This window comes from Phlebotomus argentipes, unplaced genomic scaffold (genome assembly GCF_947086385.1).
Source record: "Phlebotomus argentipes unplaced genomic scaffold, Phlebotomus argentipes genome assembly contig_2, whole genome shotgun sequence".
NCBI lineage: Eukaryota > Metazoa > Arthropoda > Insecta > Diptera > Psychodidae > Phlebotomus > Phlebotomus argentipes.
In genome coordinates this window covers 7,137,378-7,164,631 of record NW_026776162.1, presented here as the reverse complement: position 1 = coordinate 7,164,631, position 27,254 = coordinate 7,137,378, and the positions used below count along the sequence as shown (strand labels likewise).

The window sequence follows — 27,254 nt, the reverse complement described above, 5'->3', positions numbered from 1 at the left end:
TCATTAGCTTTATAGTGATTTAATCGATCACCTGTCAAGTAATCTTTTAACAACGCATGACTTGCATTTCAATGGAAAAGCCAAACAATTCGCAGCGGAAGAAAATTGTGACAATGATGAAGTTCGTGCAAAAGCTCCACCATCTAATTGAAACTCTTGAAGAGGAAACAATAAAGTTCAGAATCTTTGATTTTTCCTCTGTTTCTAAGGAAAATCAGAGTAGAAAAAAATTCTCTTCATTGCAGAGAAAGAATGGCTGGAAAGCAGGAAAAATGCATTTCCAACTCCTTTTGTTCTGCACTTCAATGAGCACGTGCTGTACTCAACATTTCTTCGCCCACACACCAAATATCACCCTCCGAGGCTTACGGATGAGCATTTGAGAGTGGAATAAATTCACCGGAAATTTCTTTCGCAACCCCGACACAATAATGAGTGGCAAGAGGCAAAAGAGTAAGATATTAATTATTTCCTTCGACTCATCTTCCTGAGCGCTCTGGCACACCTTTTAGCAAAATTGAAATAACACCGCGCTCTCTCTCTTCCTGCGCCCAGGAATCTCCATCCGTCTCACTTTCTGCCATGAAGTTTTGTTTAATTAGTATCCCAACACTATTTCCCTGCCTTTCCACCCAACTCACACTCGCTGGCACGCGAATGCCGACGCGCGGCGCACATTTCATTGGGGATTTTGCGAGGCACAATATTGATTTATGTAAACCAAAATAATATTGACATTAGTCGCATATCAGGAATTGCCTGTAAATAATCTTCTTTTCCCTCTCATTCGCCAGCGTTGGTATTTTTTCATGGGTCGCGTAGAAAAATAAGAAGGAAAAACATGAGAAAAAAAAATTCACAAGAGCAGAAATATTTCATCCGAATCTGTTCACAATCTTCAGTGTTTTTGCCATTTAAAGTGAAATGTGATTTTCGGAATGTTTCCGGAGTAATTCTCTCTAAACATTCGGAAAACAACTGTCAAATTGCCAATATGGCCGCTTGTCAGTTATAAAAAGTATCAAATATAGGCGAAAATAAACATTTTATCAACTTAAAAGGTAATTAGGAAGTGGTTTTATTGTGTCGCTTTTAAAATGGCGGATATTCTGACAGTTAGACTAGGCTGTCAAAATTATAGTTAAATTTTAGTCTATTTTTTTCCAAATAGTTGTAGGCAATAATTTGCTAACTAAATTTAAGATTTTTTAAATGTTTTGCTTAATACAATTGACAAAAATTAGATAAGAGTTAAAAAAAAACCTGGAATAATTAAAAAATAAAAATTCTCTTCACTCTCGCCATTTGCAATCTTTATAAGCAGTTATTAAACGACGAAAAGGCTTGCATTTTTCATGAGCATAACGATCTGCTCTCCATTCTGAATTCCTCTTGGCATGTCACGGAAGTTGAACATCAAGTCGAATAACATGATTTCCTGGGCTTTCCTTCACGGAAAATTTGCAGAGATTTTTCATCGTTAGTTTTACCTCCCCACCCTGAAATCCTCCCTTGCGAATCAGGTCAAATCCAATGAGGAATTCCGGAGATGAAGGCAATTTCCACTTGTAAGTATTACATTCGTCTGTGTTCAGATATTCATGGTGGTCAGTGTTGGCGTGAAACACTTTGCAAAGTTGGTCATTTATTAAAGTTTGATTTTACCTGTAATACTGCACTCCTCCGGGAGTTCGTCCTTGCCATCTGGACAGTCATTTTCGCCATCGCAGACGAAGCTCATGTGAATGCACGAACCATCTGTGCACTGAAATTGCCGATATGTGCACTCGGAGCCTGGCAAATGGACAGAAACAAGGGGTAAATATTAATGTGAATACTAAAATTAAATTGAGAAATTGCCAATAAATCTGAAAATTATGACTGAAAATGAGGATTTCTTTCAGATCCTTGAATTTTTATTGAAAATGTTTTTATTTCAGAAATTGTGTAATAGTGAAAATTTCAAATAAATAAAATTAACAGTGAATTTCAAAACTTTTTGTATCCAATATTTGAAAATAATCAAATATATTATTTTGAAGTGTTTTTCAAATGAAGAAAATTAAGTTGAAATTTATTGAAATCGTTCTCTTTATTCTATAGACAAAAAAAACATATAAAAAGCTCAGTTCCAAAATGAAATTCAATTTAAATTCACATCTGAACATTTGATGTTTTCAGTGCTGAATAAATTTTGGGGGCTTTTAAATACAATTAAATATGATTTATATGATCAAAATTTCCATGATAAATATCCTGATTAATCGCTATTAAATTGAGCTGAAGTGATGATAATGTTATCACACTTGTCACTATCTAATATGACAATATTTATTGATTAGAGTTGAGGAAAATTGACAGAATTATGAGTAAAAACAAGCAGAGATATTTCTCCCTTGAGCAGAAATTTTCATGAGTAAAATTTCGGAGGGTGGGAAAAATGCATTACAGAATCTCGACATGTGAGCGTGAAATTTTTCTGTGGTGTGAGTGACAAACTACCAATTTGTTCCATGTTAATACAACTGTCGCTATTAATCATTTGGGTAATTTCGGTCTCATGTGTGTGTTTATTTAATTCCATCTCGCATTGTGACGACTCAGGCGAGTTCTGTGATTTCTGTGTCCGTCTGTGATCTTTTGTGGCGCGTTTCTCTGGTCCAGTGAACAAATTTATGATATCACACAGTGACTAATTTTTATTACAATTCTTCCTCCCAAAACGCGCGCGCCCAAGCAATTGGTCTCTTCTCACAAGCCTTGACCCTCAAAAAACCCAACGCGATAAACATCTCTTAAGGTGTGTCACTCAAAGAAGGGCTTCCACGAGAGATTTTTATCACAAGACAAGACATTCCTCATCTTATCTCTCGCCCAACTTCCTCCACCGAAACTGTGAACCATCGCAATTTCCTCCCGTAAAAACACACCCCATGCTAATTTCCCAAACAAACTTTTCCCATCGCCATCAAGTCTCGTAAAAAAAAACTTCCCCAGATTCACTGATTTGTGAATCACTAACCAATGCCTAATTATACTTAAACAGCCGCCAACCTCTTATGAACCTCTCAGAAGTGTTCTTCTTCTGCCTCCTGTTTTTCAGCACAATTTTATCAATTAACTGGGCATAAGGTTTCATAAATAAATCACGCTCGAGTGCGCGAGTGTGTGCAGTGGACGAACGCTTTATTGGAGTGCCGCACAATTTGATTTTAATGGGAGATATTGACCCAATATTGACACTTTGAGGGCTGGACTCGAGATTTATTGTGTCACTCGTCTTTCAATTCGACGCACTTTTCAGCCGAACCTACGCAGAAAATCGCAAATAATGTTGAAATTCAACAGAAGCTGAATGAACTTTAATTGGAGTCGCATTGGAGACTTTTTTTCTTTAAGAAATATGAACGTGGAATTTCTATAGAATTATTGACTGCTAAGAAGCGTATGACAGCAATAAATCTTCTTTATTGTAAGCGGATTGAGAATGCAAAAAATCGTCTTGCCAAAAATTATTTATATTTCCAAAAATAAGCACTGATGATACGATAATAGGATTAAAGAAAAAGATGCGTCGCTATAGAAATGCACCATTTATGTTGAGTTTTAATTTAAAAATCGTCAAGAATATAAAATCAAACCTTCTATGATTCTAAAACCTTTAATTGAAGTTAATTAGGGTCAAAAGGCTGAGAAGAATAAAGATTTCCCACAAAATTGCCATAATAAAATCGCGAAAATTACAAATTATTTGCGTTAAAATAGCTTTTGGGGGCGGAGCATGTGAATGGGCGGAGCTTTAGGAGCATTCCTTCGTTCAAAATCACGCATTGCTAGCAATATGGAAGCAAAATCGACAGACACAGCGCATATTAAATCACATAAATAAACAGCAAAAGAAAACAGAAATTCCATTCGGCTATTTTGGCTCTAAATCACAAAACCGCAGAAGAACCCGTTTTATCAGCGATCTCTTTGTGACCCCCAAAATTAGATAATGCAAGTGGAATTGCCCAATGAAGCCCGCAAATGCGAGAGACAATGCGTCTTATGTAAAGTGAGGCATTTTCTGGTGGGAAAAATCACGTGAAAACTCACTGGATCTGTTGGATGCGATGTCGAAAGTGGGCGGGAGCGCTTTGGCGTGAGCTGGGGATGTTGTGTCACTGCTTGAGTCATCGGCCAGACTTGGTAACTTGTGAGCGCGTCCGCCGAGCGCACATGAGATGACCAGGAACCACGTCAGGGCTCCCGAGACCCAAATGCTCATTCTTCGCTCTGTGCGAGGATTCGGTGAGGAACGTCGCCGGAAATCCTGCCAAACAGTCACTGAACACACTGAGCGGCTCCTCTGGGCCACGAGATCACACACTTGGTCAGCCGCCTGAGGCGCAGATGGGGCTTGAAGGGCACAGGGAACGAAAATAGCACTGCGTCCGGACGAAGAGAGGTTGTTAAGGTTATGGAACAGCACTGCGAATTGCGCGACCACTTCTTCCGGGAACCACCACTCGCACGACAATCACCTGAGCATCTGCCCACACCGGACACCTCGTGGAGTCAGTGTCGCGCTTCAGGGGAATCTCGAAACACGTCGTTCTTCCCTATCGCACCACTTTTTTTTCGCGACGAGACACACACAAAAAATTATCGTACGATATCTTCTCGCTGTCACTCTCTCTCGCCTCTTCGTCACTGGCTTTGGCAGGTGTCGTAAAACGAAGACGCGCGCAAGAAGGCGACGCGTCGCGTAAGAAAAACACCGCGAGTGTAGAAATACGCGACGCCAGTCGGTGAAAAGCGGGAAAATGTGTGGTGAAAATTAGTGGGAAACAGAGAGAAGTTATTTGTCAGCAAATTGAGAGATTGTGTTGCCTTTTATGTCTGCATTTGCACGCTTTGGGTGCAATTTCAAATCATTTTCTACGCCTGAAAAGACTTCTCTCACCTTTGCTCCGCTGTGCTGTACCTCGATGCGGAACGTCTTTTCCCGCGCTCGCAAATTGCGAGGTTATGTAGAACTTGGCGCGATTTCTCATTTTCTAAAGATCCTCAAGCGGTGGATTTTCTCTTGGAAAACCCATCAAAACATGCCCGGAAATTGCATAGTTTTTTCCTCATGTTTAAAAGTCATAATTCAACAAAAACACTCTTTTAATCATAACAATGCTGAGAAATCCATCAAATAAAATTTGTTGACGATTTGTTGACTTCTTTGGCGGGCAAAATATACTTTTTTCCTCCATCCTCTTCTAGAACAAGATTCGAATTGCAAATATAATTTATACTCTCCTTATTTAATACTTTAACGCATCCCATTATCGGTTTGTGATAATTTTCACGGTGAAATTGATCTGAAAGAGGCAACAAACATCAATTAATTCACATCAATCCTGTCCAAGGCGAGCAAATCAATTAAATTTGCAGCTTTTTTATCTGTGCTCGCCAAGATTACAATGTCTTCTCCAAAAATAGAGCTCAAAATCTAATTTAATTAATAAAGCAAAGTTGCTCGCGATTGTCGAGCATCAACTTTTGGCGATTTGCAGGCGAAAGAAGAGTGATTTTTTACTCGCGCATAAGATAGAAAATAAATATCAATGATTTTGCATGGTGAAGAGAAGTAAATATGTATAGAAAGAGAGAAAAAATGCAGAGAGCGAAGAAAGATGCGCTGAAATTCATTACAAATCCAAAAAGAATTTACATTCCTGCTGACGCTTTCTGGAGCTCACCAGAAAAAAAATGTATCCTCAAAAAGGCTTTTCTGTGAGAATTTTCTTCGGCGCACCAAATTGAATTTATGCGAATGAAATGGAATTTTGCTGATGATTCGAGTGCACTTTAAACCAAATTCAACCTTCTACTTTTTTTGAGTGCGAAAAGTTTGCTCTTTTGCCAAACCGTGAGACTATCAATTAGATGAACTCTTGTTTGTTCGGCGCGCACACGCTGGCAAAAAGAGAGTCTCGCAAGCGACGTTTCGCCTCCCAATGGAATGACAAATGGACTTTCTGTCTTATGTACAAATGAAGATATCTCAACACTATCGAGAGATTTGCTGGATGATTCTCATGACAAACACAAAAAGGGAAGATTTAACTTCCTCTGGATACTGGAAAGGGCTTGAAAGGGGCGCACAATTGGTCACTTTGGCGTCGATTTGCACTGAAATTTTGCCTCATTTGCTAATAAATACGATAGTTTTTCTGACTCTCATTCAAATGCCAAGGAAAATATTTATTTCAACATTTTTCCATTATTTCTGGGAATTTTAAAGATTAATGTATTTTTTTTTAGCAAAGACACATTTTATGCGTGTGTATCAGCTAATAACAATTGAGAAAAATTCTTTTCCCTTCAAAATCCGTATATTTTATTGAAATCTTTACTGATTTATACTAAAATTTGCCATTTTAGCATAATATTTCAACCTCTAAAGTTTTTTAATAGCTTAATATCAGGCAAAATGTCGGCTAAACTGATCAATTGAGCGCCCTCTCGCGTCAAAAATGCGTTCATGCGCCATTTTCAGTTCGAACATGCATTTTCTGGGGTAAGTGAAGGACAGCGAGCAATGAAATTTTGGTGTTAAGTCAACGCAATGAGGAACTCTTTCACTAAAAGAGAAACACTAACGAAAAAGTAACGAGTAACAAGACAAATTCTACAATCCATACCTTTTTCACATCATCTTGATCTTTTTTTTTTCAATAAGCATTTCTTTTTTTCTCTCTTAATTCAATTAACCGTTTTATGGGTGGGTTTCTTGAATTTCTTTTTTAATGCATCTCAGAGTGTTATTTTTTGTTTTTTTTTCTTTTCTTTCTTTTGATTAACAATAAATATTCTTTTTTTCTTATCTGGGGATTGTTTCTTAAGTTTCATTTCTTTTTTTGGCTTTTTTTGCGTGCCTAATTAGTATAATCAACTCCAACGGGCCTGTTTGGGGAGAGAAAAAAGAGAAGAGAGAGAGAAAAGATGGGTGAGATTAATAAAAAATGACCATAAATATTATGTAATACACAAAATACAAAAAAGGGACAACAATTTGTATGTAATTATAAGGAGACTTCTGGAGTTAGTCGCAGGACAATTTCAATTTTTTTTAATATCAATTATGTAATCTTAGTTTGTTTTGGGAAGGATTTCGCCAAAAGCACGCACACCATTCTCAAGGATATGCCTGTGGCAAAAGGACTCTCTCGCAGGATTGTGCCTCAAACCCACGCGCAAACACACAAACATGGGGTGAAAGAATGTCCGTGCGAATGCCTCGAGATGCTGCGTCGCAAGAGTTTCCACCCGAAAAGGCTCCCTTTTGAGCCATTTTTGGACTCCTTATCAGATTCCCACGGGAAAAACCGCTGTGATAAATCATGGAAAACGCCTCCAACCGAGAGAGACAGTTTATCAGAGGGGAAATTGAGATAAATGAAATTTACCAGTGGGTCACCTTCGTCGAGAGATGCTTGATGATGTTGTCGACAATCTCGCTGCTGCTGCTCGTTCCGCCAATGTCTGAAAATATCCCCAAAGCAGAAGGGCGTTAAATGCTGCAATTTCACCCTCTGGCAAAATCAGAGTTGAGAAATTTGGGAGCAGAGAGAAGACTCAAGATGAAGATAGAGATAAATTTAGGGTTTGAAGACAAATCAGAACACAATTACATGCAAATAACTAAAAGAAACAGAAATCGGCGTCTAAGCAGCTCAAAAAGTACAAATTCAAAACATAATTTAAAGCATTTCAACGATAAAATGAGTCTCGGCTAAATAATTATCTGAAAAATCTGATTGATATTCAAATATTTTTTAGATTGTAAATAAAAACGTAACTTTTAGTCATTTGTTCTTTCCTCAAAAAGTCTTCTCAATACAAAATGTCTATTATTGAGATTATTAAACTCAAAAGAAGGATCGATTGTGTCTTGGCTGAAGCAAAATTTGGAAAATTGCTGAAAAATTCTTGATTTTACGTAAAAATTCAGTAATTTTCTAGTGGAAAGAGACAAAATATATCCTTTCGTCTTGCAAAACATTATACTTCATGTAAAAAAGCAAAGAATTGATTTTTAAAGTTGATTAAAATGTGTCTTGGCTAAATCAATTCTTGATAAATTGTCAAAAACCGTTTTAAAAGTCATATTTTAACACAAACAAACATAATTATCATTTTTCAATACATTTTAGTAAAAATTAAGATTATTATTTCAAGATTAGATGGAATTTCTATTCAATATTCAAATCTAGTGCAAAGATTTTTCTTTCATTCTCATTTCACTCAAATAGGAAAATTGATTGAAATACTAATGGATTAATTGGATAACAATGTGTAAATTCCACACTTGAAAATATTGAAAATTCTATCAAGGATGAGCAAAAACAAGCTAAAATCACTGCAAAAGCAGCAATTTTATTCAAACACCGCAAGCATTAAATCTCCTGGCTTTTCCACGATCAATGTTATCAATCCACACCCAATTATGGCGCTCTGGGCCACGTTTGCCTGGAGTGTAATTACACCCAATTGCCTATAGAAATCGACTTATCAGCAGATGAAAAAGGCGCGAATCTCACGCGATCTCACCTTTTGTGCGCAGATTGTCCTCCACAACCGTCTTGTAGATGGCTTCGGAGATGATCGAGGCGTGATGCTTGTGGCCCAAGTGATGCAGCATGTCCACGGAGGCGTTCAGCATCGCCACGGGATTCGCGATATTCTTCCCTGCAATGGCAGTTCCAGTGTTTCGGGTGCCGGGCTCGAAGATCGCATAGTGATCGCCGTAGTTTTTGCCCGAGAGCAAGCCAGCGCCGCCGATCAGGCCGCAAATCACATTCGTGACGATCGTGCCGTAGAGATTTGTCATGTTCATCACGTCGAATTGATAGGGATTCGACACGAGTTGCATGCAACAATTGTCAATGATCATGTCATTGTGCTCAATCTCCGGATATTCCTTCGACACTTCGCGTGACACCTCCAGAAACAGCCCATCGGAGAGCTTCATGATGTTGGCCTTGTGAATCGTCGTGACCTTCTTGCGGCCGTGCGCGCGTGCGTGCTCAAAGGCATATCGCGCCACGCGCTCAGAGTTCTCACGCGTCACCACTTTCATGCTCTCCACCACGCCGGGCACGCTCTCGTGCTCCAGCATCGCGTACTCACCCTCCGTGTTCTGGCGCACGATGTCAATGTCAATGGGCTTCGGATGGCGTGCGTGCACGCCAGGATATGTGCGGCAATTCATCACATTCACAAACAGATCCAATTCATTGCGCAGCGCCACATTTCGCGAGATCACGCTCGCATCCTCACTCTTCGTCTCAATATTTCCCTTAATCGCCACGCCGTTGCGCTTGATCGACGTGATAGCGTAGTCCAGATCGTCATTGCCCTCCTCCGTACCGTCAATTTCGATCACCTCGAAGTCCACCGGAACGCCAGCGTAGCTGCAATGCCAAGACAAACGGTCAGAGATCAAACGAGAAACTCGATAAATCTCAAAGTTTCAGTGCATAAAAGCTCTCCCAATCCCGCGAATCTCTTCAAGAATTGCCTCAAGATCAGCAAAAAGATAAGACATTGTACAATAGAAAGAGGTTTTGCAAGGCATTTGCAAATTCCTCGCGTCAATCCAGTTAAAAAGACACGCAATAGTGTTTCAAGTGAATAATTCCTTCAATAATAGATAAGCGCAAAATTTCCCCAAAAGTGAATTGCAGTGCAAATCATGCGATTTGTAAGTGGAAAACCTTGAAATTGCCCAAAGAAATGCAGTAACATTAAAGTGCTTTTTTCTTCTGAATGAAGTTTGCAATTAAAATTGCAGGCATTTTGTGAATAGCGAGAAAATCATGTGGAAAATTGAGACCTTGAGAGTTGAATTTGCTCATAAACTTCACTTAAATTGTGAATGAAATTTCAGTATTTGCACAAATTTATCTCGACGAAAAAAATAATTCTACTTTTGTGATAAGAAGAAACACATTCAAAAGCTCTGCAATATTTTCTTATCCTTCGGATTCATCGTGAAGAAATCTGTGTCCGGACGTTTCAAGGGCAGTTTGCTTTCCATGCGCTTCTTCCCGAGACACTGTCCGGGACTGAAAGTAGGTCAGTCCTGGAGCAGGGCAGGAAGCGTTACCTGAAGATATCGCGAACGTAGTTCATCAGTTCAGGACCAATTCCGCCGCCCGGAAGCATCGTCACGGCGTGTCTTCCGCCGTACTGAGCGTTGGGGATCTTCGTCTGCGGAAAAACCACTTGTCACACCACAATTCCAGCAAAAACGCCCAGGAATACTCACAATCTTCTTCTGCAGGGGACTCTTGTGCTGGATCTCAGCCGAGGCGGCCACGGAGTAGCCCTGAAAGGGGCACAAAAGTCTCGGTCAGGGAGTCTCACTCGCCAAATTACATAATCTCTTCACACTGAGGGATTACGCCAAGGATTTCCCCGATATTTACCCTGCTGAGCGCCGGTGCCACGATGTTCTGGGTCAGCTTCGCGAGTCTCAGAGCCATTGCGAGCGAAACAGGTGGTAAAACGATGGAAATTCACGAGAAAATGAGAGATTTAGAAACCAAAACACTCCGCATGCAATGAAAAGTGGCAGCTGAGATGTTTTACTACGCGTACTTTTGCCATTTCATTCTCTACGCGTGAAGGTGAAAAGTCGAGTGATTAATTACGCGACATGTATGTTTTGAAATTCCAACAGTCTTTTTCTCTTTTCAGCATTTCTTTTTCTTCTCAGTTGTTTTCTTTTTAACTCCACGAAAATTGAATAAAGCTCTGGATTTGGCTATGAACGCGATCAGCCAAAGATAACATCTAAATAAAAGAATTTAACCCGTTTAACCGATTTAACCTCGAGTTTAACCTTCATGTCAGGTCTGTGTTTCCAAAGACCGAATTCGCCGATAGATCTTGCAATAGAACAATAATATTCTGTGTACCAAACTTTACCTCAATCCACGTGAATTCATGAGCAATTCTCTCCAAATATCACAAATATCCCAATGATTCCTCTTCCTTGCTGGGAAATTTCTCTGCAAAATTTTGAATACGCAATTCAAATTGAAAAACTTTCGGCGGCGCAACGAATGCGATCACGCTCTTGAGAAATATCAATATTTTTACATAATATCGGGGCAAAATTCGACAGAACCGAAGTGATTTGCAAATTGATTGACGGGGCGAAAAGAGAGAAAAAGGCACGGGACGTGGAAAGAATGCATTTTATACAAATTAATTTATTCGATTGGGTAATACAATGAGACAGAAAAGTGGTGAAAATGATATGTTTGCTGAAGGTTGATTGTGTACCAAGATAGTCGCCTAATCTAACTTTTTAATTGATAGTGGAAACATTGACGCGCCCCAGCGACTTTTGCGAACTTTCCTGTGGACACTCGAGGGTGAAATGCAAATTGATTGTTGCGAAAATGCACTGCTGATCTGTGGAATCTCTGAAAGTGGGAAATTGGATTACTTTTTCATTTCGCCTGTAATGGAGTTAAGAGATTAATTGTGCAATAAATCGACATGCTCAGAGAATTTAATTGATGAAAGCACCAATTTTTCAATTTTTGATCACTTCTCGAGAATGTTTTTGACTGCTAAACTTTTCAGGTTGATTAATTCGGCGCCATCTTACCCGTTTCAATCCAGGAACAACATGGGGAATTGGACTAAACTTCACACTGCGCTTTAGTGGTACGTTATGAAGCCATATTGGCTTCCTTTAGTCCGGAAGCTGAGCTGACTCGTGGCCGAACGACGCCGATGCTGTGGCCCCGGAACGAAGGCGGAAATGTAGTTGGAGTGCGGATGCGCCAATGCCACGGGGTCCAGCCTGGCGGGCGTGGAGCTCCTAGCCAGAGGAATGCTCCTGGCCGACGGAGCGGGATTGTATTTCACCTCGCTGGACTCTTCGATGCTGAAGTCCTCAGGTCTGGGCGGCCGCCAGCCGCTGAAGGCAAGATTGGGATTGAAGTCATCGTCGTCATTGGCGTCTCTCGGGTTGAAGACGTAATTGTCCTCGACGAAGCGCGGCGGATTGTCGTCCTCGGCCGAAGGTCCTGTTGGCGTTTCACCTGACGCAGTGACGCCAAAAGGTCCTGAAGGTCCAGAGGGCGCAGAGACCGCAGAGGGCGCGGATGGCGCCTCCGGGGCGTCGCTGGGGGCGCTGGGCGGAACCTTCGAGAAGAGGAAGTTGAGGCTGAGATTGGTGTGCTGCAGTGCCACTGGTGGCTGTTCCAGGCGCGCCGCTGGCGTGGGGCCTTGCATTGGCGGCACAGCGGGATTGAGGATGGGCACGGTTGGTTGGAGCCTGTTGAGGATGTTCAGCGGCAGAGGCAGTCGCACGGGGCCTTCGGAGCTCGGTGGTGCCTGGGCGGAAGTAGTGGGCGTCTTGCCAGGTGCCTGCGATGGTGTGGATCCTTGTCGCGTGGTCGTGCTGCTGCCCATTGTCGTAGTGTTCGGTGGCGCCTGCGTTTGAGGATTCTGGGCCTGTTGGCCCAGTCCCTGAAGCGACGGCAGGCCGAGGCGCGAGCGAATGTCCGTGACAACGGCCGCCTTGGGGATGATGTCGTATCCGAGCAGATCGGCGAATTGGTGCAGCAGGAAGTGCGCCGTGCGCTTGGAACGCACCACGGGCGCCTCTTCCTGGGCCAGGGCACAGCCCAGAGTGGCAAGAACAAGCACTGCAGAGACTCTCATGATCACAAACCACCGTTCGATTGCGCGCCAGAAGCTCAACTGACGCGAGAATCGACTCCAAGTGAGCAATTCAATGGTGCGCGAAGGCGCAAGAATGGGCCTCGCGCGACAAGTGGAGCGCGCGCCGACCGGCGCTCAAGGCTTTACGGGGGGCAAAATGCACCGCGGTGGCTTGGTGAAAGATTTGGCGAGAGGCCCAAAAAGACCAACTGAAAGTCTTATTCAGGCGATAAATTGGCAAACGCGCCTGTGGATTTGATTTTCTAATGGAGGCGATTTTGGACCTCCGATTCGCACCGCACGCGCTCTCACGATGACATTGAAGAGGTCTTCCGAGGTTCTTGTGCAACAGAGCCGAGAAATGCTGTTCATATGCTTGGAAAGTTTCAATTTCAATCAATATGCGATCAATGCTATAGAATTCGATTAAAAGCGGAGTGAAATTCAGTAGAATTGGAATTGGAATCTTTGTTGTATGAATTTACTTGGAATTTCCTTTTTTGGTGTATTTTACATTATTCTACGTCTACATCCTTGTTGTAGGAAAATGACAACGAAATGTAGAAGATCCCAAAAAATCACACTTTTTTACCGAAAATGCCTCGGAAAATGCTTAATATATTGGAATTCCTACAGAAACAAAGACTTTAGAGAAGTTTAAATAACAAATAAGGTCACAAGAAGATTTTCTAATTTAGCATTTAGTGAAATCTGAGCCTGTTTCACTTCTAACTTCCTCAAGAATTATAAATTGAAGAATTTCTCATGATCTTTTTCCCTCGAATGCCTGAGAATTGAGACGATTTGGACCCTTTTGAGCTGAAAAAGCTTGAATGAAATTCACATTTGCGGCCTCTGGAATCGAGATCAAAGTGCTGAAAGGCCACGATTTCCAGAATCACGGCGCTAAAGCGCTAGAATTGTCGACTGATAAATCATCGAGAGAGTGTGTGCCCTTCAAGTCCAGCCCAGAAAGTCGTGCCGCGATTGAAATCGCACGTTATGTGGCACAAGTGGCGCACAAAAAAGCACAAAAAAAGAGTTTAATTAATTGGCGACGGTTACTTAATTTCAAAAAGTGCGCATACACAAAAAAAATTTCGCACACACAATCATAAGTGTCGCCCCGGAGAAGTATACGAGAGAAAAACAGCATGAATGGAGGGAAAAATAGGTGAAAAGAAGTAAAATTGATTTTTGCCTTCAAATGCGTTGCTTGATGGATTTTTGACTTCGCGCGCATAAGAAAACAATGGATGATCGCCTTTCCCACCACTTTTCAACCATTCGCGCCATTCGAGCAATTTTGGCTCAATTTCCAGGCTAATGCACGGTCGCATTAGGATTTTTTTTTCTCCAACTCTTTTATTGTTGCAGAGAAATTTGGGTTGATGTGAATTTGGAAGATTGGGCGAATGACTTGAAATCGAGAGTCGAACTTCAACACCAAAGAATGGCCAAAAATGCAGCTGTGATGCAAATTTCGCAATGATCAAGAAGGCGTGCTAAACAGACAGAATGCTTTGCTTCACTTTCGCGCTTTTCGACAATTCACTGTGGATCAATTAAGTGAGAAAATGGGTGCATAAAAAGCGAAATACACAATATCTTTTACTATCACTTTGGCTTTTTATTGATTTTACTGCATTATTCATATTTCAATTACATTTCTTGACCCAAAGATGACAAGAAACCAGTTCTTTTGCGGCAGGAGTTCAGTGATTTACGCGTGAATTTCCAAGGGAAAGATAATTTTGCTGAAATCTGTACACCAAATATACAAATACGAGCGAAATTCTCAATACTTTCTGCATGAATAAAATTTAGTCATTCCTTTTCAGCACTTTCTAGACACGATTTGTGTAAATATATTGAATGAATCAGTATTTAATCGAGGTTTGATTCAAAAGAAAGCACTTAAAGTCATCACTAAATCACAGCAGGCTATTTCGTTTGGTGATTTGTCGCCATTTGTTGTCCCGAAATTTCCTGAAATATTTCCCCCACTTCAAATCCGCCAGTCAAAAGCCACTAAAAAGCAGAAAATCCTCCTCAAAGCCTTCTTTAATGGACTACAAAACTATGACAAATGCGTGAAACTCAGCAGTCCGGATAGTGTGTCTTCTCGAACTTGTCCTTGCTCTTCGGGCCGCCAGGGCGGATCACCTTCGGGATGTATCTGGGCGTGTGATCATCCAGACGTCGCTGGAAGGGATTCTTCGGCAGCTGCCACCACTTGCGCAGCGGATCCATTTGGCGCTTCTTGTTGTCAATCATGTAGATCCTCTCCCAGTGGAAAATCTCCGGAATCTGTCGGCTGAGTGGCCGATTGGACATGATGTGCTTGAATGTCCGCTCCAGCCACTCTCTCTTCTCCACATTCTCAATATCCGCCACGTGTTGGTCCTTGGCGTCCAGGTACGGCCGCATCTCGCCTTCACGCTTCGCCGGGGCGTTGCAATAGAAGGCGACGAGGCGCTTCAGCACTTCCAGATTGAAGCCCACGAGCTTTCCGGCGTCATCCACGCTGTCGAAGAGCTTCTCTTCGCGCGTGCCCCAGCACTCGTTCACCCTGGGATTCTCCTGGATGTGGTGAGAGTGCAGGAGCAGCGTGTTGAGCTGGTAGGCGTAGAACGACCACTTCTGGCCATCCGTGATCACGGTCTGCGCCACGAGCGGGTATGTGAGCTCGTTGTAGGTGTTGAAGCCCTGGTAGGCGGCCTGAGCCAGCAGCCAGGCGTAGCTGCCGGTGATTCCTTGCGCGTGCAGCGCCTCCTGATCGTCCTGCGCCCCGAAGTGCTTGCTGCGCGTCAGGAAGTGACTTCTAGTCTGAAAGGACAGTGTGCCGAACTCCCTGCGCTCGCCCGGCCAGAATCCGGGAATGCAAGTGCCGTGGCAGTGCTCATGGAAGTAGCCAATCGTGCCGGGATCGTAAGTGAACTCAAGAACTGCCGAAGAATCCTCCAGAACGTCCGCCAGCGGCGACAGCGGATGTTCATGGCGAAGAGCAAGATAAGGAGTGCCTGGAAAAGCGAAATGCTTGTGAGATTTCCACGAATTATCCACAATTTCAGGACGTTTACCTCTGTACTGGAAGAATCTGTCCGTGGGATCGTCCTTGTATTTCTTCGACCATCTGAGGCCGTCTCGCATTTTTGTCACCATCAGCGGCGGATTTATGCCGCCGACCACCCAAAAGGCCTCGTGTCTGGCCGCCAGATCCACATCCAACTCCTCCAGGTGGGGAAACTCTCCGCTGAGGCTGTTCATGACGATCCTATTCACTTCCCGGACAATCGCCGCAGCCACAATGTCCAGCTTTTGTGTCTCCGTGAGTGTGTCACTCCTGCCCTCGTGCGCCTTCCTGTAGCCCCTCAGCTCGTGCTCCAGCACCTCCTCAATCGCCCCCTGCACAGCGCCCGCAATCCGTTCCGCCGCCTCGTCGTAGCGCCGGTAAAAGTCCGGCAGTTTGTCGGCCTCCCGGAACGCCGTACGCGTGGCGAACTGCGTGAATGGCAGACTATTGTACGGGATCTTCTGATCGTTCAGCATCACGCACTTGTATCCATAGTACCTGGGCATGTTGATGCCCAGCAGCTTCTCCTCCACCGAGGCCACTCGCCGCAGCTTGTCATGCCAGGTCTGCTTCTGGCGGTACTTCCGCGCGCGGAATGAGAGATCCAAAATTTCGGGATATTGCGGCTCTGACACGTACTCCTCATTCGCCGGCGCCGCGCTGGTGGTCAGGAGACGCGAGTGCTGGCACAGGATCCGTGAAAATCCCGCATTTACACGCACGAGAGACATTTTTCACGAGAATCACAAAGTGTGGTTGAATTCGCCTTGTTTTGCTTTCTTAGCGATTGCAGCACCTCTCGTGGCTGGAACGCTCTCACATTTAGTTCGGAATCCCATGAACAGAAGCGCTGTTGTTGCCAAAGGGAATGTTTTCGTTTTGCAAAATCTGACGTTTTGCCTGATCGCCACAATTACATGCGATTTCTCTCGTGAATACACACAAAAATGGATTGCAAGAATCCTCTGGAGAATCTCGAGACAAACCTGGAGATGTTTATAGAGAATGTGCGCCAAATTCGCATTATAGTCAGTGATTTTCAAGCTCAAGGCCAGAACGTCCTCAATCAGAAGATGTGAGTATTTTTTGCATTATCACAACATATCGCAATTCCCACAATTCAGTTTGCCGATTGCTATTGACATTCTTTGCGGCTCTCTTGCAGTCAGGGCCTCGTCACGGGACTCCAGGAGATTGACAAGCTGAAGAGTCAGGTGCAGAATGTGCACGTTCCTTTCGAGGTTTTCGACTATATCGACCAGGGAAAGAATCCCCAGCTGTACACCAAGGACTGCATAGATAAGGCAAGGAGCAAGAATGAGGAAGTCAAGGGGAAAATCGACTCGTACAGGAAGTTCAAAGCAAACATGTTGCTGGAGCTTCAGAAGACCTTCCCCAACGAGATGAACAAGTACCGCGCCATCCGTGGAGATGAATAAACCTCCCAGCATCCTCACTGCCCTCACCATACCTTATTTTATTACACACAAATATGAATTAAAGAGATTTTCAAAAATTTCCCAATAAAAAGTCATTCCGGGAGTTTCACTCTGCATCATAGCTACAGGTGGCAGCACAATAGACGAGTAGTTTGTTGAGATTTTGGGAATTTTCTACAGCGTAACAAAATGGCGCTTCCATTGATTGGCAAAACATCGCAAATGTCAGATGTGAAACATAGCAAAATCAGCTGGCAATGAAATTGGCAAAAAGTGCACAAAAGAAGGGATGAAAATCTGGAAATTGGGGCGGAAAAGAGTGCAAACTGTGAGTTGAACAGTGGGAACATGTGGACGCTGTAGTGTGGCAGTGAGAATGGGATCACAGACGTTGGAGATTCTGCGCCAGGGCGTCTGGGCATCGCTGACTGGTGGCTGGTTCTACGATCCACACCAGAATGTCTCCTGCAACGCCATCCACCTCTACCTCTTCCTCTTCCTGCTCTGCACGCCGCTCGTCACCTACATCGTGAGTATCTGCGCCGCTGGGGCGCCTGGGGGCGCAGCGCCAAGGCCGTTGAGCTGCATGTCAGTGCAAACTGCGCGTCTCTTTCAGTACTTCACCGCCACCGTGGCCACCTGGGCGCTGTACTGCCTCTCCGTGGCCTCCCTGGTCACGGCGCTGAAGATCGTCAACCTGGCGCTGCACGGGATGTACGACAAGGCGCAGGCGACGTCGGACCTCAATCGCAACAGCAGCATCGCCAGTCCCTGCAAGATTCTGCAGTGAGTGCGCGCCGAGCGCCCCACGGGACTCACGCCTGACGCTCTCTCCCTCTCTCTCTCTTCTTGCAGGATGAAGGACGAGGACGCGGGCATCGAGATGCAGGTGCTGGGCAACGATCTGCTGTCGTCGCGCGTGTCCATCGAGAACCAGAGCGACCTGAGCTGCGCCAACAGCGCCTTCTCCGTCGACTATCCGGAACAGGTCGCCAGCACGATAGGTGAGCCCCCGGCCGTGATTTCTAGCGAAAAATGGGAACGAGGACGCGCGAAAGAGCCGAGAAAGTGCAGAATATCAGTGTGAATATTTTGGAGGCGCATTCAATGTGCAGAGTTCTGCGCCGAGCGCAAAATCTCAGGCGGCAGATGAATTTCTTTCGCGGCGTGCGGCGGGATTGAAACACAATTAAACACACAGCTTGAATCTTTTGCTTGATGATGTCTTCAGTGAGAAATTAAAAGTTTGAGCTCAACTTTTATAATCATATCAATTCTGAAGACGTTCTGGGAGGAAATCTTTAGAGAAATTACAGTTAATTGCGCTGCGAAATTCCACAACGGCGGCTCAGCCGCTCTTTCCACCGCGAAAACGTCTAGCATTGAATATCACTGTGAAACTGCACTTGAAGATATCAAATATTGCTGAGGATGGCGAAGAATTGCACTGATAAACAGACATTCTTGCTCTTGCCCTTGAAGTGTGACGCTTTATTCTTATCATAACTTTATGAATTAGCTAATTAAATCAATACTTCAAGTGCTATTGGCCCTGATTTGAGACACTTGAGCGACTTGAGCCTCGAAATCTGGGGAGTTTAACGGCAAAATTCGCCCTGAAAGTGAAAAGTTGGCCAAAGCGTTGTGCAATGGCGAGAAATGTGACAAAATGAGATGAAATGTGGGTCATCGAGCGGCAAAGTCCATAAATTAACTCGTGGCTTCTCTCCTTGCAGACTTCAAAGTGGACGTGCATCGCAAGAACAGCTCGGAGTCCAACGAGAGCGTCGGGCTGTACAGCAGCAGCGTGCTGCAGAGCTCCGTGGTGGCGACGCATAGCGCCGACGTGTGCAACACGGCGGCGTACGGTGCTGAGAAGATGCCGCCGGGCAAGTCGTTCGACGAGGAGGACGCGAAAGCGGCGCCGGAGGTGACTAAAGAGGCTGGCGAGGTGGCGCAGGAGTTTCCCAGGGCGTTCATGCAGCGCCAGGCGTCGCTGGACTCGCAGGATCAGCGCCTGGACGCGTCGGATGGCGAGCGTGAGTCGCCGGTGAAGTTGCAGCGCCACAGATCGACGGAGAATGGCAAGACGGCGCGCAAGAACATGTCCAACATCTCGCTGGGCTGCATTCATCCCAACAACTGCTACGTGGCCACACACGGCGGCCAGCTGCAGAACCTGGCCTCGTATCTGTGCCTGGAGAATGACTACACCACCAAGTCTGAGTTGGCGATCGAGAACATCGCGGCGGCGGACCTGAGCGGCGGCAAAGTGTATCTGATGCACCATCCGACGAACCAGATGCGCCGCGACTCCAACTCCACCATGTCGGCCATCCAGCTGCCCATCGCCAGCTCCTCGGCCGCGCTGAGTCGCCATCCGAATGCCGGCGCGGTGAAAGTGCTGCCAAGTTCGGTGATCAGCGTGCGGCGCATCAAGAGCGCCGCCATCGAGACGTCCTCGCCGCATCCGCTGGCGCCGTACATTCCGCCGCAGCCCAACAGCGTGGAAGTGATCGGCGGCCAGCCGCTGAGGAATCCGCATCACGTTGTACTGCCGCCGCCCAGCAAGAGTCTGTCCAGGAATCCGCACCTGAATCTCTGTCCGAAGGTAAGTTTAGAGTGATTATTTCAATTTGATATTTTCCTGTAGAATTCAAAGAAATTTCCCGATTAAGTGGGAAATGGAAGAATTTTCTAGTTTACCAAGGACACACTAGCGAAGGCACATTTCAAGATTTCAAGAAAACGAAATTAAGAGTGTTCTTAATGCTCTTTCTGCAGGACGGCAAGGCGTCCGAGCAGCTGGTTTACCCGATTGCGGAGCAGGCGGACGAAGTGGGGCATCACATGCGGCCGGCGTCGGCGTTCGACAGCAGCACGACGAGTGAGTCAGACGAAGAGGAGGAGGAAGAAGAGGAGGATGAGGAGGAGGAGGATGACGAGCACGACGAGGAGGCGGACAAGGAGCAGGACGTGGCGGAGAATAAGCAGCAAGAGGATGACGAGAAGATCACACAAGAGCGTCACTCGACGACGACAGAGAGTGAGTCGGATGTGGACAGGATTCAGGCGCAATCCACGGACTCTGACACGGAGAACAATGGCTCGCGATCGCCACTGCTGGAGTTCCACAGGATCAGCATTGAGAATGTGGAGGAGAAGTGCTCGGGAATGCGACACCGGAAGGGGAATGCATCGGGATCGCTGAAGGGCGACGTGGGGAAGAAGGGTCAGGAGGAGCACAGGGTGAATGTGAGATTCGAGCAGGCGAAGGACAACAAGATCCGACCGTTCTGCGACTGGGAGGGCATGAGCTCCAGCTCCAAAGACATGCTGCTGACGTCGTCGTCGGGCAGGGAGAAGACGACGAAGAATCCGATCTGGTTTGACTTCAGCATGGATGCGAACAACATCAGTGTGGATGTGACGACGGAGACGGACGAGGCGGGAAGGAGTCCGGAGATCTCGACCGCGGAGGAGGACAGAAGCGCACCGGCGACGACGACGAGGAATCTGGGTGCAATTCCCAAGATGGGCAAGAGAATGGAGTCGCGCAGGATGAGTGCTGGTGTGGATGAGTATCCGCTGATCACGCGCGGTGTGTTCAGGCGACCCACGGCGCCCGTGGACACTTCTGCCGGTCAGACGCCCATCCTGACGTTCTTCAACTCCCGCTCGGACTATCACATGATGATGTATGGGCAGCAGTTGGAGTATCCCATGGCGAATCTCTCCAACTTCCGGCCGCGCAATCTCGACGGTGGCTTTCATCACCATCAGACACAGCCGAAGGTGAAGAGGACGCGCGAGAGGCGACAGAAGTCGCTGGACAGCACGGCGGGCAGAAATCTGGGCAGCGAGACGAACTTCAGTGCGAATCAGTGCATCGATAGTGGAACGATTTGTGAGAATCCCGTGATTTCCATCTCCAATTCGCTGTCCATGCACGACTTCATGGATTCGTCGTCGATTCCGCATGGCTTCGACAAGTCCCTGTCCAGTCGCCCGTCCGTCCAGGCGGCCATTCTCAGCATTGGGCGCGTGGAGCTGAATGACGACACGTTCGGCGAGATGAGTCGCTTCTACCTGGACAATGCCAAACTGAAGCCAATGCCAAAGTACTACAAGTTCTCGGTGAACTTCCTGGGGCGCCACACGTTCAAGATCCACATGGACAGACTGCAGTTGCTGGCGCTGTTCGACAGAGACACAGGCTGGTTCCAGGTGAGTTTTTAGGATTCTCCCGAATACAGGAGAGCAAATATTGACTGTGTTGTCATTGCAGGTCGTTCTTGCCACCTTCCTCACCTTCTTCGTGAGCCTCCTGGGCGCCCTGGTGCTTCACCTGGGCTTCTACGATGACATCTTCGCCTTCATCTTCTGCTTCGTGATCGCCGGCAGTCAGTATTCGCTGATCAAGAGCGTGCAGCCGGACGCCGCGTCGCCCATTCACGGCTTCAACAAGACCGTGTCCTACTCGCGTCCCATCTACTTCTGCCTCTGCACGCTCCTCCTCATTGGCGCCCATCGCATGACACAGGACGCGTCAGAAGTCACGCCAGTCATTGTCTTCGGCGCCACAATTCACAGTCGTGAATTCTACGAGATGGTGGAATACATCCTTTCCATCGTCCTGCTGGCATTTCCCATTCTCTTCAGTCTGGGCCTGTTTCCGCAGATCAACACCTTCCTCATGTACTTCCTGGAGCAGCTGGAGATGCACATGTTCGGCGGCAATGCTGTGTCCAATCTCACGGCGGGCTTCTTCGCCGTGCTGAAGTCCATCCTGGGCTGCGTGATCCTGTACGGGCCGGCGTATGGTGGACTGTTGGAGCCGCAAGGCAGTCAGCACGTGATGTTCTCCATCTTCTGCGCCCTACTCATTCCGATCGCCTACCATTTGTCGCGCACAGCCAGCGATCTCACGTACGTGTGGCTCCTCATCAAGTCCAGCATTCAGCTGCACTCCGACGAGGATGAGCACGAACCGAGCGCAGCCGAGAAGGTGAAGAAGTCCACGTCCACGGAGTCCAACTGCAGCGACGTCGCGGCTGAGAGTCGTGAGTTTTTATCCCTTTTTCAAATTTTACAGATTTTCTATTAGCAATTTGAAGTGAAATAGGCAAATGTGGGTAAAGAAGATCTTGATGATAATGTAGATTTCTTGTTTCTTTAGCAAAGACACACTTTTGAAGGGTCAATTTCTTGAGAAAAGATGGCAAATTGATGAGAAAACTATGCAATTCTTTTCTAATGATATTGAAATTCTCCTTTAAGAAGCTATTTTAGTTCAAAAGGCTGATTTTTCACCTGGAATCTCTTTCTTCTGTTTGTTCAGCAGGAAGCGCAGCGCGCGAGGACGCGAGCACCAATGACAATAAGACTGATGTAAATAGCATGGATACTCATCCGCCCCAGCAGACGGCCGCGTCCTCGTCCGCCGGCCAGCCGAATGTGCTCACGGACGCTGAGCTGGTGGATCCACTGCCCAGGAAGATGCAGAGCACGGTGAATGCGCGCCTGAAGCACGATCTGCTCGTGTGCTGCGTGCTGGCCGTGATCTATCTCGGGCTGCACTGCAGCACGGTGTTCACGGTGCTGCAGCCGGACCTCAATCCCGTGCTGCACACGATCGCCGGCGTCCTGGGCCTGGTGCTGCACTATCTGCTGCCGCAGATGCGCAAGCACTGGCCGTGGCTGTGCATGTCGCTGCCGATTCTGCGTCAGCACGAGTTTGGGCAGTTTGAGCCGCGCGGCGCGGCCAAAGTGATGTGGTTTGAGAAGTTTATCGTCTATCTGTGCATGCTGGAGAGGAATGTGCTGTATCCCATTGTCTTCCTCAGCGCCCTAACGTCTGACTCTGTGCGAATTGTGGGCAAGTTTGGCATTTCGCTGGGCACTGTTTTTGTCGTGGTTTGCGGACTGAAGTGTGAGTCAAATTGAATTTCAAGAAGTTGAAGAATTTCACCAATTAACATGCCATTTTTCAGGTGTTCGAAGCTCTTTCTCCGATCCAGCAAGTCAATACTTGATCCTCATCTTCTCAGTGCTCTTCTTTCGTCTCGATTATATTGCCTCCAGTGAGACTTTCCTCATCAACTACTTCTTCGTTTCCATTCTGTATAAGAAAACGTGCGATTTTCTTCTTAAGGTAAGTAACTTTCTCTCCCTTACGGAGTCTTCCTGACAGCTGTCTTTTCTGCTTCCAGGTGCAATTCATCGTGACTTACATTGCTCCGTGGCAAATCACGTGGGGTTCAGCATTTCATGCCTTTGCTCAGCCCTTCAGTGTGCCACACTCGGCGATGCTCTTCCTGCAGGCGGGCGTCAGTGCGCTCCTGTCCACGCCACTCAATCCCTTCCTGGGCAGTGCAATCTTCCTCACGTCCTACGTGCGACCGATTAAGTTCTGGGAGCGTGACTACAACACGCGTCGCATTGATCACTCCAACACGCGCCTCAGTTCGCAGCTGGAGCGCGATTTGGGCTCGGATGACAACAATCTCAACAGCATCTTCTACGAGCATCTCACCAGATCGCTGCAACACTCGCTCTGTGGCGATCTGCTGCTGGGCAGATGGGGAAATGTGAGCCAGGGCGATTGCTTCGTGCTGGCGTCGGACTATCTCAACTGTCTCGTGCACATCATCGAGCTGGGCAACGGGCTGTGCACCTTCCAGATGCGTGGCCTGGAGTTCAGGGGCACATACTGCCAGCAGCGCGAAGTGGAGGCGATCTCTGAGGGTGTGGAAGAGAACAGAGGTGAGTTGAATTGAATGTGAGGGGAAGGAAAAGGGAGATGATTTGTGGGATTCCTTGCAGACTGTTGCTGTTGCTCTCCTGGCCATCTGCCCTTCATACTCAGCGTCAATGCCATGTTCTCAACACGTTGGCTGGCGTGGCAAGTTGTGGCGGCACAGTATATTCTCGAAGGATACTCAATATCTGACAATTCGGCTGTGGCGACGCTCCAAGTCTTCGAGTTCCGACGAGTTCTCATCACGTATTATGTGAAGGTGGGACAATTTGTTAATATTCTTTGTTTTCTGATGATCTTCATGCTCTTCTCGATCACTTTGCAGAGCATAATCTACTACACAATTCAGTCGCAGAAGCTGGACGAGTGGCTAAATTCGCAGGCAATTCAGGAAGCGCTGCAGAACACAACAGAGCGACAATATGTGGACTTGGATCCTGTGTTCAATCACAATCTGGATGAGGATTATGACTTCCGGTCGTCGGGCATCACGCGGAATAGCTTCTGCAGTGTGTATCTCGGGTGGATTCAGTATTGCTACAAGCAGAAGAGGAAGAGAGAGGCGAGCAGCACTTCAGCTCCATCGTCAGCGACGCAGTCACAAAAGTGAGTTGGAATTTTTCAAGATTTATGTGCATAATTTTGCGTAGAAAAGCTCAGATTTCCCCGTCAAAGAAAATTATATCCATTAATCATGTGAGAAGCAATTTTTCACTGAAAACTAATTTATACTTTTCATCACTTTTCTACTCACTTTTCTGATAATAAAGGTCAGAGGAAAGAGAGAGAGAGAGAGATTAAATTGCAATTAACATCCTTTGCCGCACATTCTTGACTTCTGACCATTGATGGGGTTTAATTGAAAAATCAATTTCCATCTTTCAGTTTGTCGGACAACAAGATGAGTCATAAAGAGGCCAAGGAGAGTGGCAAAAGCAGCGAAGAATCATCGCATATTGTGGTGAGAAATCTGATATAATGTTTCACAGTCATTGAGACTGACTTTTTCCTTGTCTTGCAGACTAAGGATTCGGCGCTGGTGTCTCTCTGTCTGGCGCTGGGCATTCTGGCGCGAAGGACTCTCGCCACGGCCAGTCACAGTTCCTCCAGCGGCGTGGAGTTCTTCCTGCACGGCCTGCATGCGCTCTTCAAGGGTGATTTCCGCATCACGTCGCACAGAGACGAGTGGGTGTTCGCCGACATGGATCTGCTGCAGAGCGTCGTGGCGCCGGCGGTGCGAATGTCGCTGAAACTGCATCAGGATCACTTCCAGAACCCTGATGATTACGAGGACAAGGCGGCGCTGTACAAGGCCATCAGTATTCACACGCAAGAGCTGGTGATCTCGCACGAGGCGGACCCGCTGTGGCGCAACGCCGTGCTGCGTGGCGTGCCAAATCTGCTGGCGCTGCGACACGTGATGGAGGATGGATCGGATGAGTATCGCGTGATTAGACTGGCGAAGCGCTATCTCAGCTTCAGGGTGATCAAGCTGAACAGGGAGTGTGTTCGTGGATTGTGGGCTGGACAGCAGCAGGAGTTGATCTATCTGAGGAACAGGAATCCGGAGCGTGGCAGCATTCAGAATGCGAAACAGGCGCTGAGGAATATCATCAATTCCTCGTGTGATCAGCCGATCGGCTATCCGATCTACGTGTCGCCGCTCACGACATCGTATGCGGAGACGAATGAGCAGCTGTGCAGCATCGCCGGCGGCTCTGTGAGCGTGAAGAAGATCCGAAATCTCGTGCTGGACGTGTGGAGTCGCGTGCGACAGCGCTGTCGCGAGGGCTGCAGCAGCGGCAGCGCCATTGACAGCGACATGGGAGACATCCAGGGGGTGTACTACAATGCCCAGGTGCCGCACAGTGTCACCACGATTGGCGGCGTGGGCATCAGCAGCGGCGGCGGCGGCGGCACATTGGCCTATGGCAGTCAGAATCTGTCCGTGAGCGGCGCCACGACGCGCGGCAGTCTCGCCAGCATGGGAAAGCCCACGAGTTCCACTCTGCTGGCGGGCATTCTCAACAGGGATCGCGACATGGAGCGCGAAGCCGTCCGGAGTGGCGCTAAGCGAGCGTCCAGTCAGTCCAGGATCAGTGAGCGAGAGCGTCGCGCCACACTGCCGGCCACGTCTTCCTCGTCGTCCAGCACGCGTGATGTGTGCAGCAAGGAGATGCTGATGGGCAGCACAAACTCGTGTCTGAAGCATCAGGAATCGATGGACTTTGGCGCGACCAAGAGTGCCAATCTCAACACGTGGAAGAGCAACAGTCGCAAGAAGTCACTGTCCGTGGAGTCGCGCGAGAGTCGCCAGAAGTACGGCGAGTCGAGCAGAAGTGTTGAGCGCGAAGATGCGCCGCCGCCGCCGGCCAATATTCCGCTCAACAAGAAAGTCATCATCATTGACGCTGGCGAGGTGAGTTGTTGTTGTTTGAGATCAAAGGTAGAAATCACTTGATTTTTGCAGCTAATTGACGGCGAAGGTCAGTCATATTGGGTGGATAAAAAGCGGACAATCAGTGTGTTTGATCGCGTAATTTGATGAAAACCACACGAAATGACTTGAAAGTTGTGCCATTAATCGTGTTCTTAATGGCCTCAGTGGCAAAACACAAGAAAATCGGTGGAGTTTCGTCATTTTCAAATGATTCAGCATCGTTTTTTGTAGGTTTTTTGCATGATTTTTGAGAGGCAAAATTATGAATTTACACATTTGTTGAGTTCCTACCAGAAAATCATGTCTTAAAGGTTTTGAGCGCCTCTTTTTATCCCTCTTCCGCAGATCTACGACTGTCTGAACCTCGGCCGGCGGATCGACGTGCTGTGGCCGAGCGAGGAGATGCGCCAGAGCGGCGGCCGGTCGTCGTGGCGCGACTGGTGTCCGCAGGAGGGCATGGTGGGCTTCGTGTGCCACTACTGGCAGCCCAACCATCCGGACAGCAAGTTCCGGTCGAACGTCAACCGGACGCTGCTGCTCATCCAGATCGGCGAGCACTACGTGCCCGTGGGCCAGAATGGCGTGAAGGAGTACAACTTGATCAAGGGCGAGTCGGACAGTTCGTCCATCAATTCGGTGCTCGTGAGTGGCGGCGATGAGAAAGCGTAGTGATTCGCACGCGGGAATGCACACAAAGATTCTTTGCTAAGAGAGAGAGAAGGAAACCTTTTAATGAAATTACTAGAGAATTTATTTATTCATTGAGACAGACAAAGAGAGAGAGAAAAAGGAGAAAAATCTTATTTAAATTTA

General features: G+C 46.6%; 5 protein-coding genes across 12 annotated transcripts in view; 2 read left to right on the top strand and 3 right to left on the bottom strand.

Moving 5' to 3' along the window:
* LOC132265038 (low-density lipoprotein receptor-like) overlaps positions 1-4,967 on the bottom strand; it is a 72,867-nt gene extending 67,900 nt beyond the window's left edge. For 5 of the 6 annotated variants that reach the window (XM_059765446.1, XM_059765444.1, XM_059765452.1 and 2 more), the window contains exons 1-2: positions 4,099-4,695; positions 1,666-1,794 (exon numbers count right to left, since the gene is read on the bottom strand). In XM_059765446.1, coding sequence (XP_059621429.1) covers positions 1,666-1,794; positions 4,099-4,270 — 301 coding nt within the window. In that variant the 5' untranslated portion in view covers positions 4,271-4,695. Of the gene's footprint in view, positions 1-1,665; positions 1,795-4,098; positions 4,696-4,948 lie in introns of those variants that run through there. The other variant, XM_059765454.1, reaches the window with a different exon arrangement.
* A 289-nt stretch (positions 4,968-5,256) lies between these two features.
* LOC132265051 (isocitrate dehydrogenase [NAD] subunit gamma, mitochondrial) lies at positions 5,257-10,639 on the bottom strand. 3 transcript variants are annotated; one of them, XM_059765490.1, is made up of 7 exons: positions 10,470-10,639; positions 10,310-10,369; positions 10,148-10,251; positions 8,590-9,452; positions 7,446-7,521; positions 6,681-6,942; positions 5,257-5,354 (listed from the first exon to the last, which is right to left on the bottom strand). In XM_059765490.1, the coding sequence occupies exons 1-6, from the start codon at positions 10,524-10,526 to the stop codon at positions 6,915-6,917; spliced, it is 1,188 nt and encodes a 395-aa protein (XP_059621473.1). In that variant the 5' UTR covers positions 10,527-10,639; the 3' UTR covers positions 5,257-5,354; positions 6,681-6,914. The 3 variants fall into 3 exon arrangements, with proteins under 3 accessions (XP_059621473.1, XP_059621474.1, XP_059621475.1); XM_059765491.1 differs by lacking the exon at positions 6,681-6,942; XM_059765492.1 differs by lacking the exons at positions 5,257-5,354; positions 6,681-6,942; positions 7,446-7,521 and adding an exon at positions 8,305-8,533.
* A 3,714-nt stretch (positions 10,640-14,353) lies between these two features.
* Positions 14,354-16,587, bottom strand: LOC132265048 (large ribosomal subunit protein mL65). The gene is made up of 2 exons (XM_059765480.1): positions 15,810-16,587; positions 14,354-15,749 (listed from the first exon to the last, which is right to left on the bottom strand). Exons 1-2 carry the CDS (start codon positions 16,531-16,533, stop codon positions 14,827-14,829), a joined length of 1,647 nt encoding a protein of 548 aa, XP_059621463.1. The 5' UTR covers positions 16,534-16,587; the 3' UTR covers positions 14,354-14,826.
* A 69-nt stretch (positions 16,588-16,656) lies between these two features.
* Positions 16,657-17,332, top strand: LOC132265060 (mediator of RNA polymerase II transcription subunit 10). The gene is made up of 2 exons (XM_059765508.1): positions 16,657-16,877; positions 16,968-17,332. The coding sequence occupies exons 1-2, from the start codon at positions 16,750-16,752 to the stop codon at positions 17,239-17,241; spliced, it is 402 nt and encodes a 133-aa protein (XP_059621491.1). The 5' UTR covers positions 16,657-16,749; the 3' UTR covers positions 17,242-17,332.
* A 101-nt stretch (positions 17,333-17,433) lies between these two features.
* LOC132265213 (pecanex-like protein 1) lies at positions 17,434-27,204 on the top strand. The gene is made up of 14 exons (XM_059765791.1): positions 17,434-17,770; positions 17,858-18,027; positions 18,097-18,245; positions 18,978-19,852; positions 20,026-21,468; positions 21,530-22,304; positions 22,583-23,173; positions 23,235-23,395; positions 23,454-24,006; positions 24,067-24,260; positions 24,327-24,607; positions 24,887-24,962; positions 25,023-26,420; positions 26,787-27,204. Exons 1-14 carry the CDS (start codon positions 17,618-17,620, stop codon positions 27,108-27,110), a joined length of 7,143 nt encoding a protein of 2,380 aa, XP_059621774.1. The 5' UTR covers positions 17,434-17,617; the 3' UTR covers positions 27,111-27,204.
* Positions 27,205-27,254: the final 50 nt, after the last annotated feature.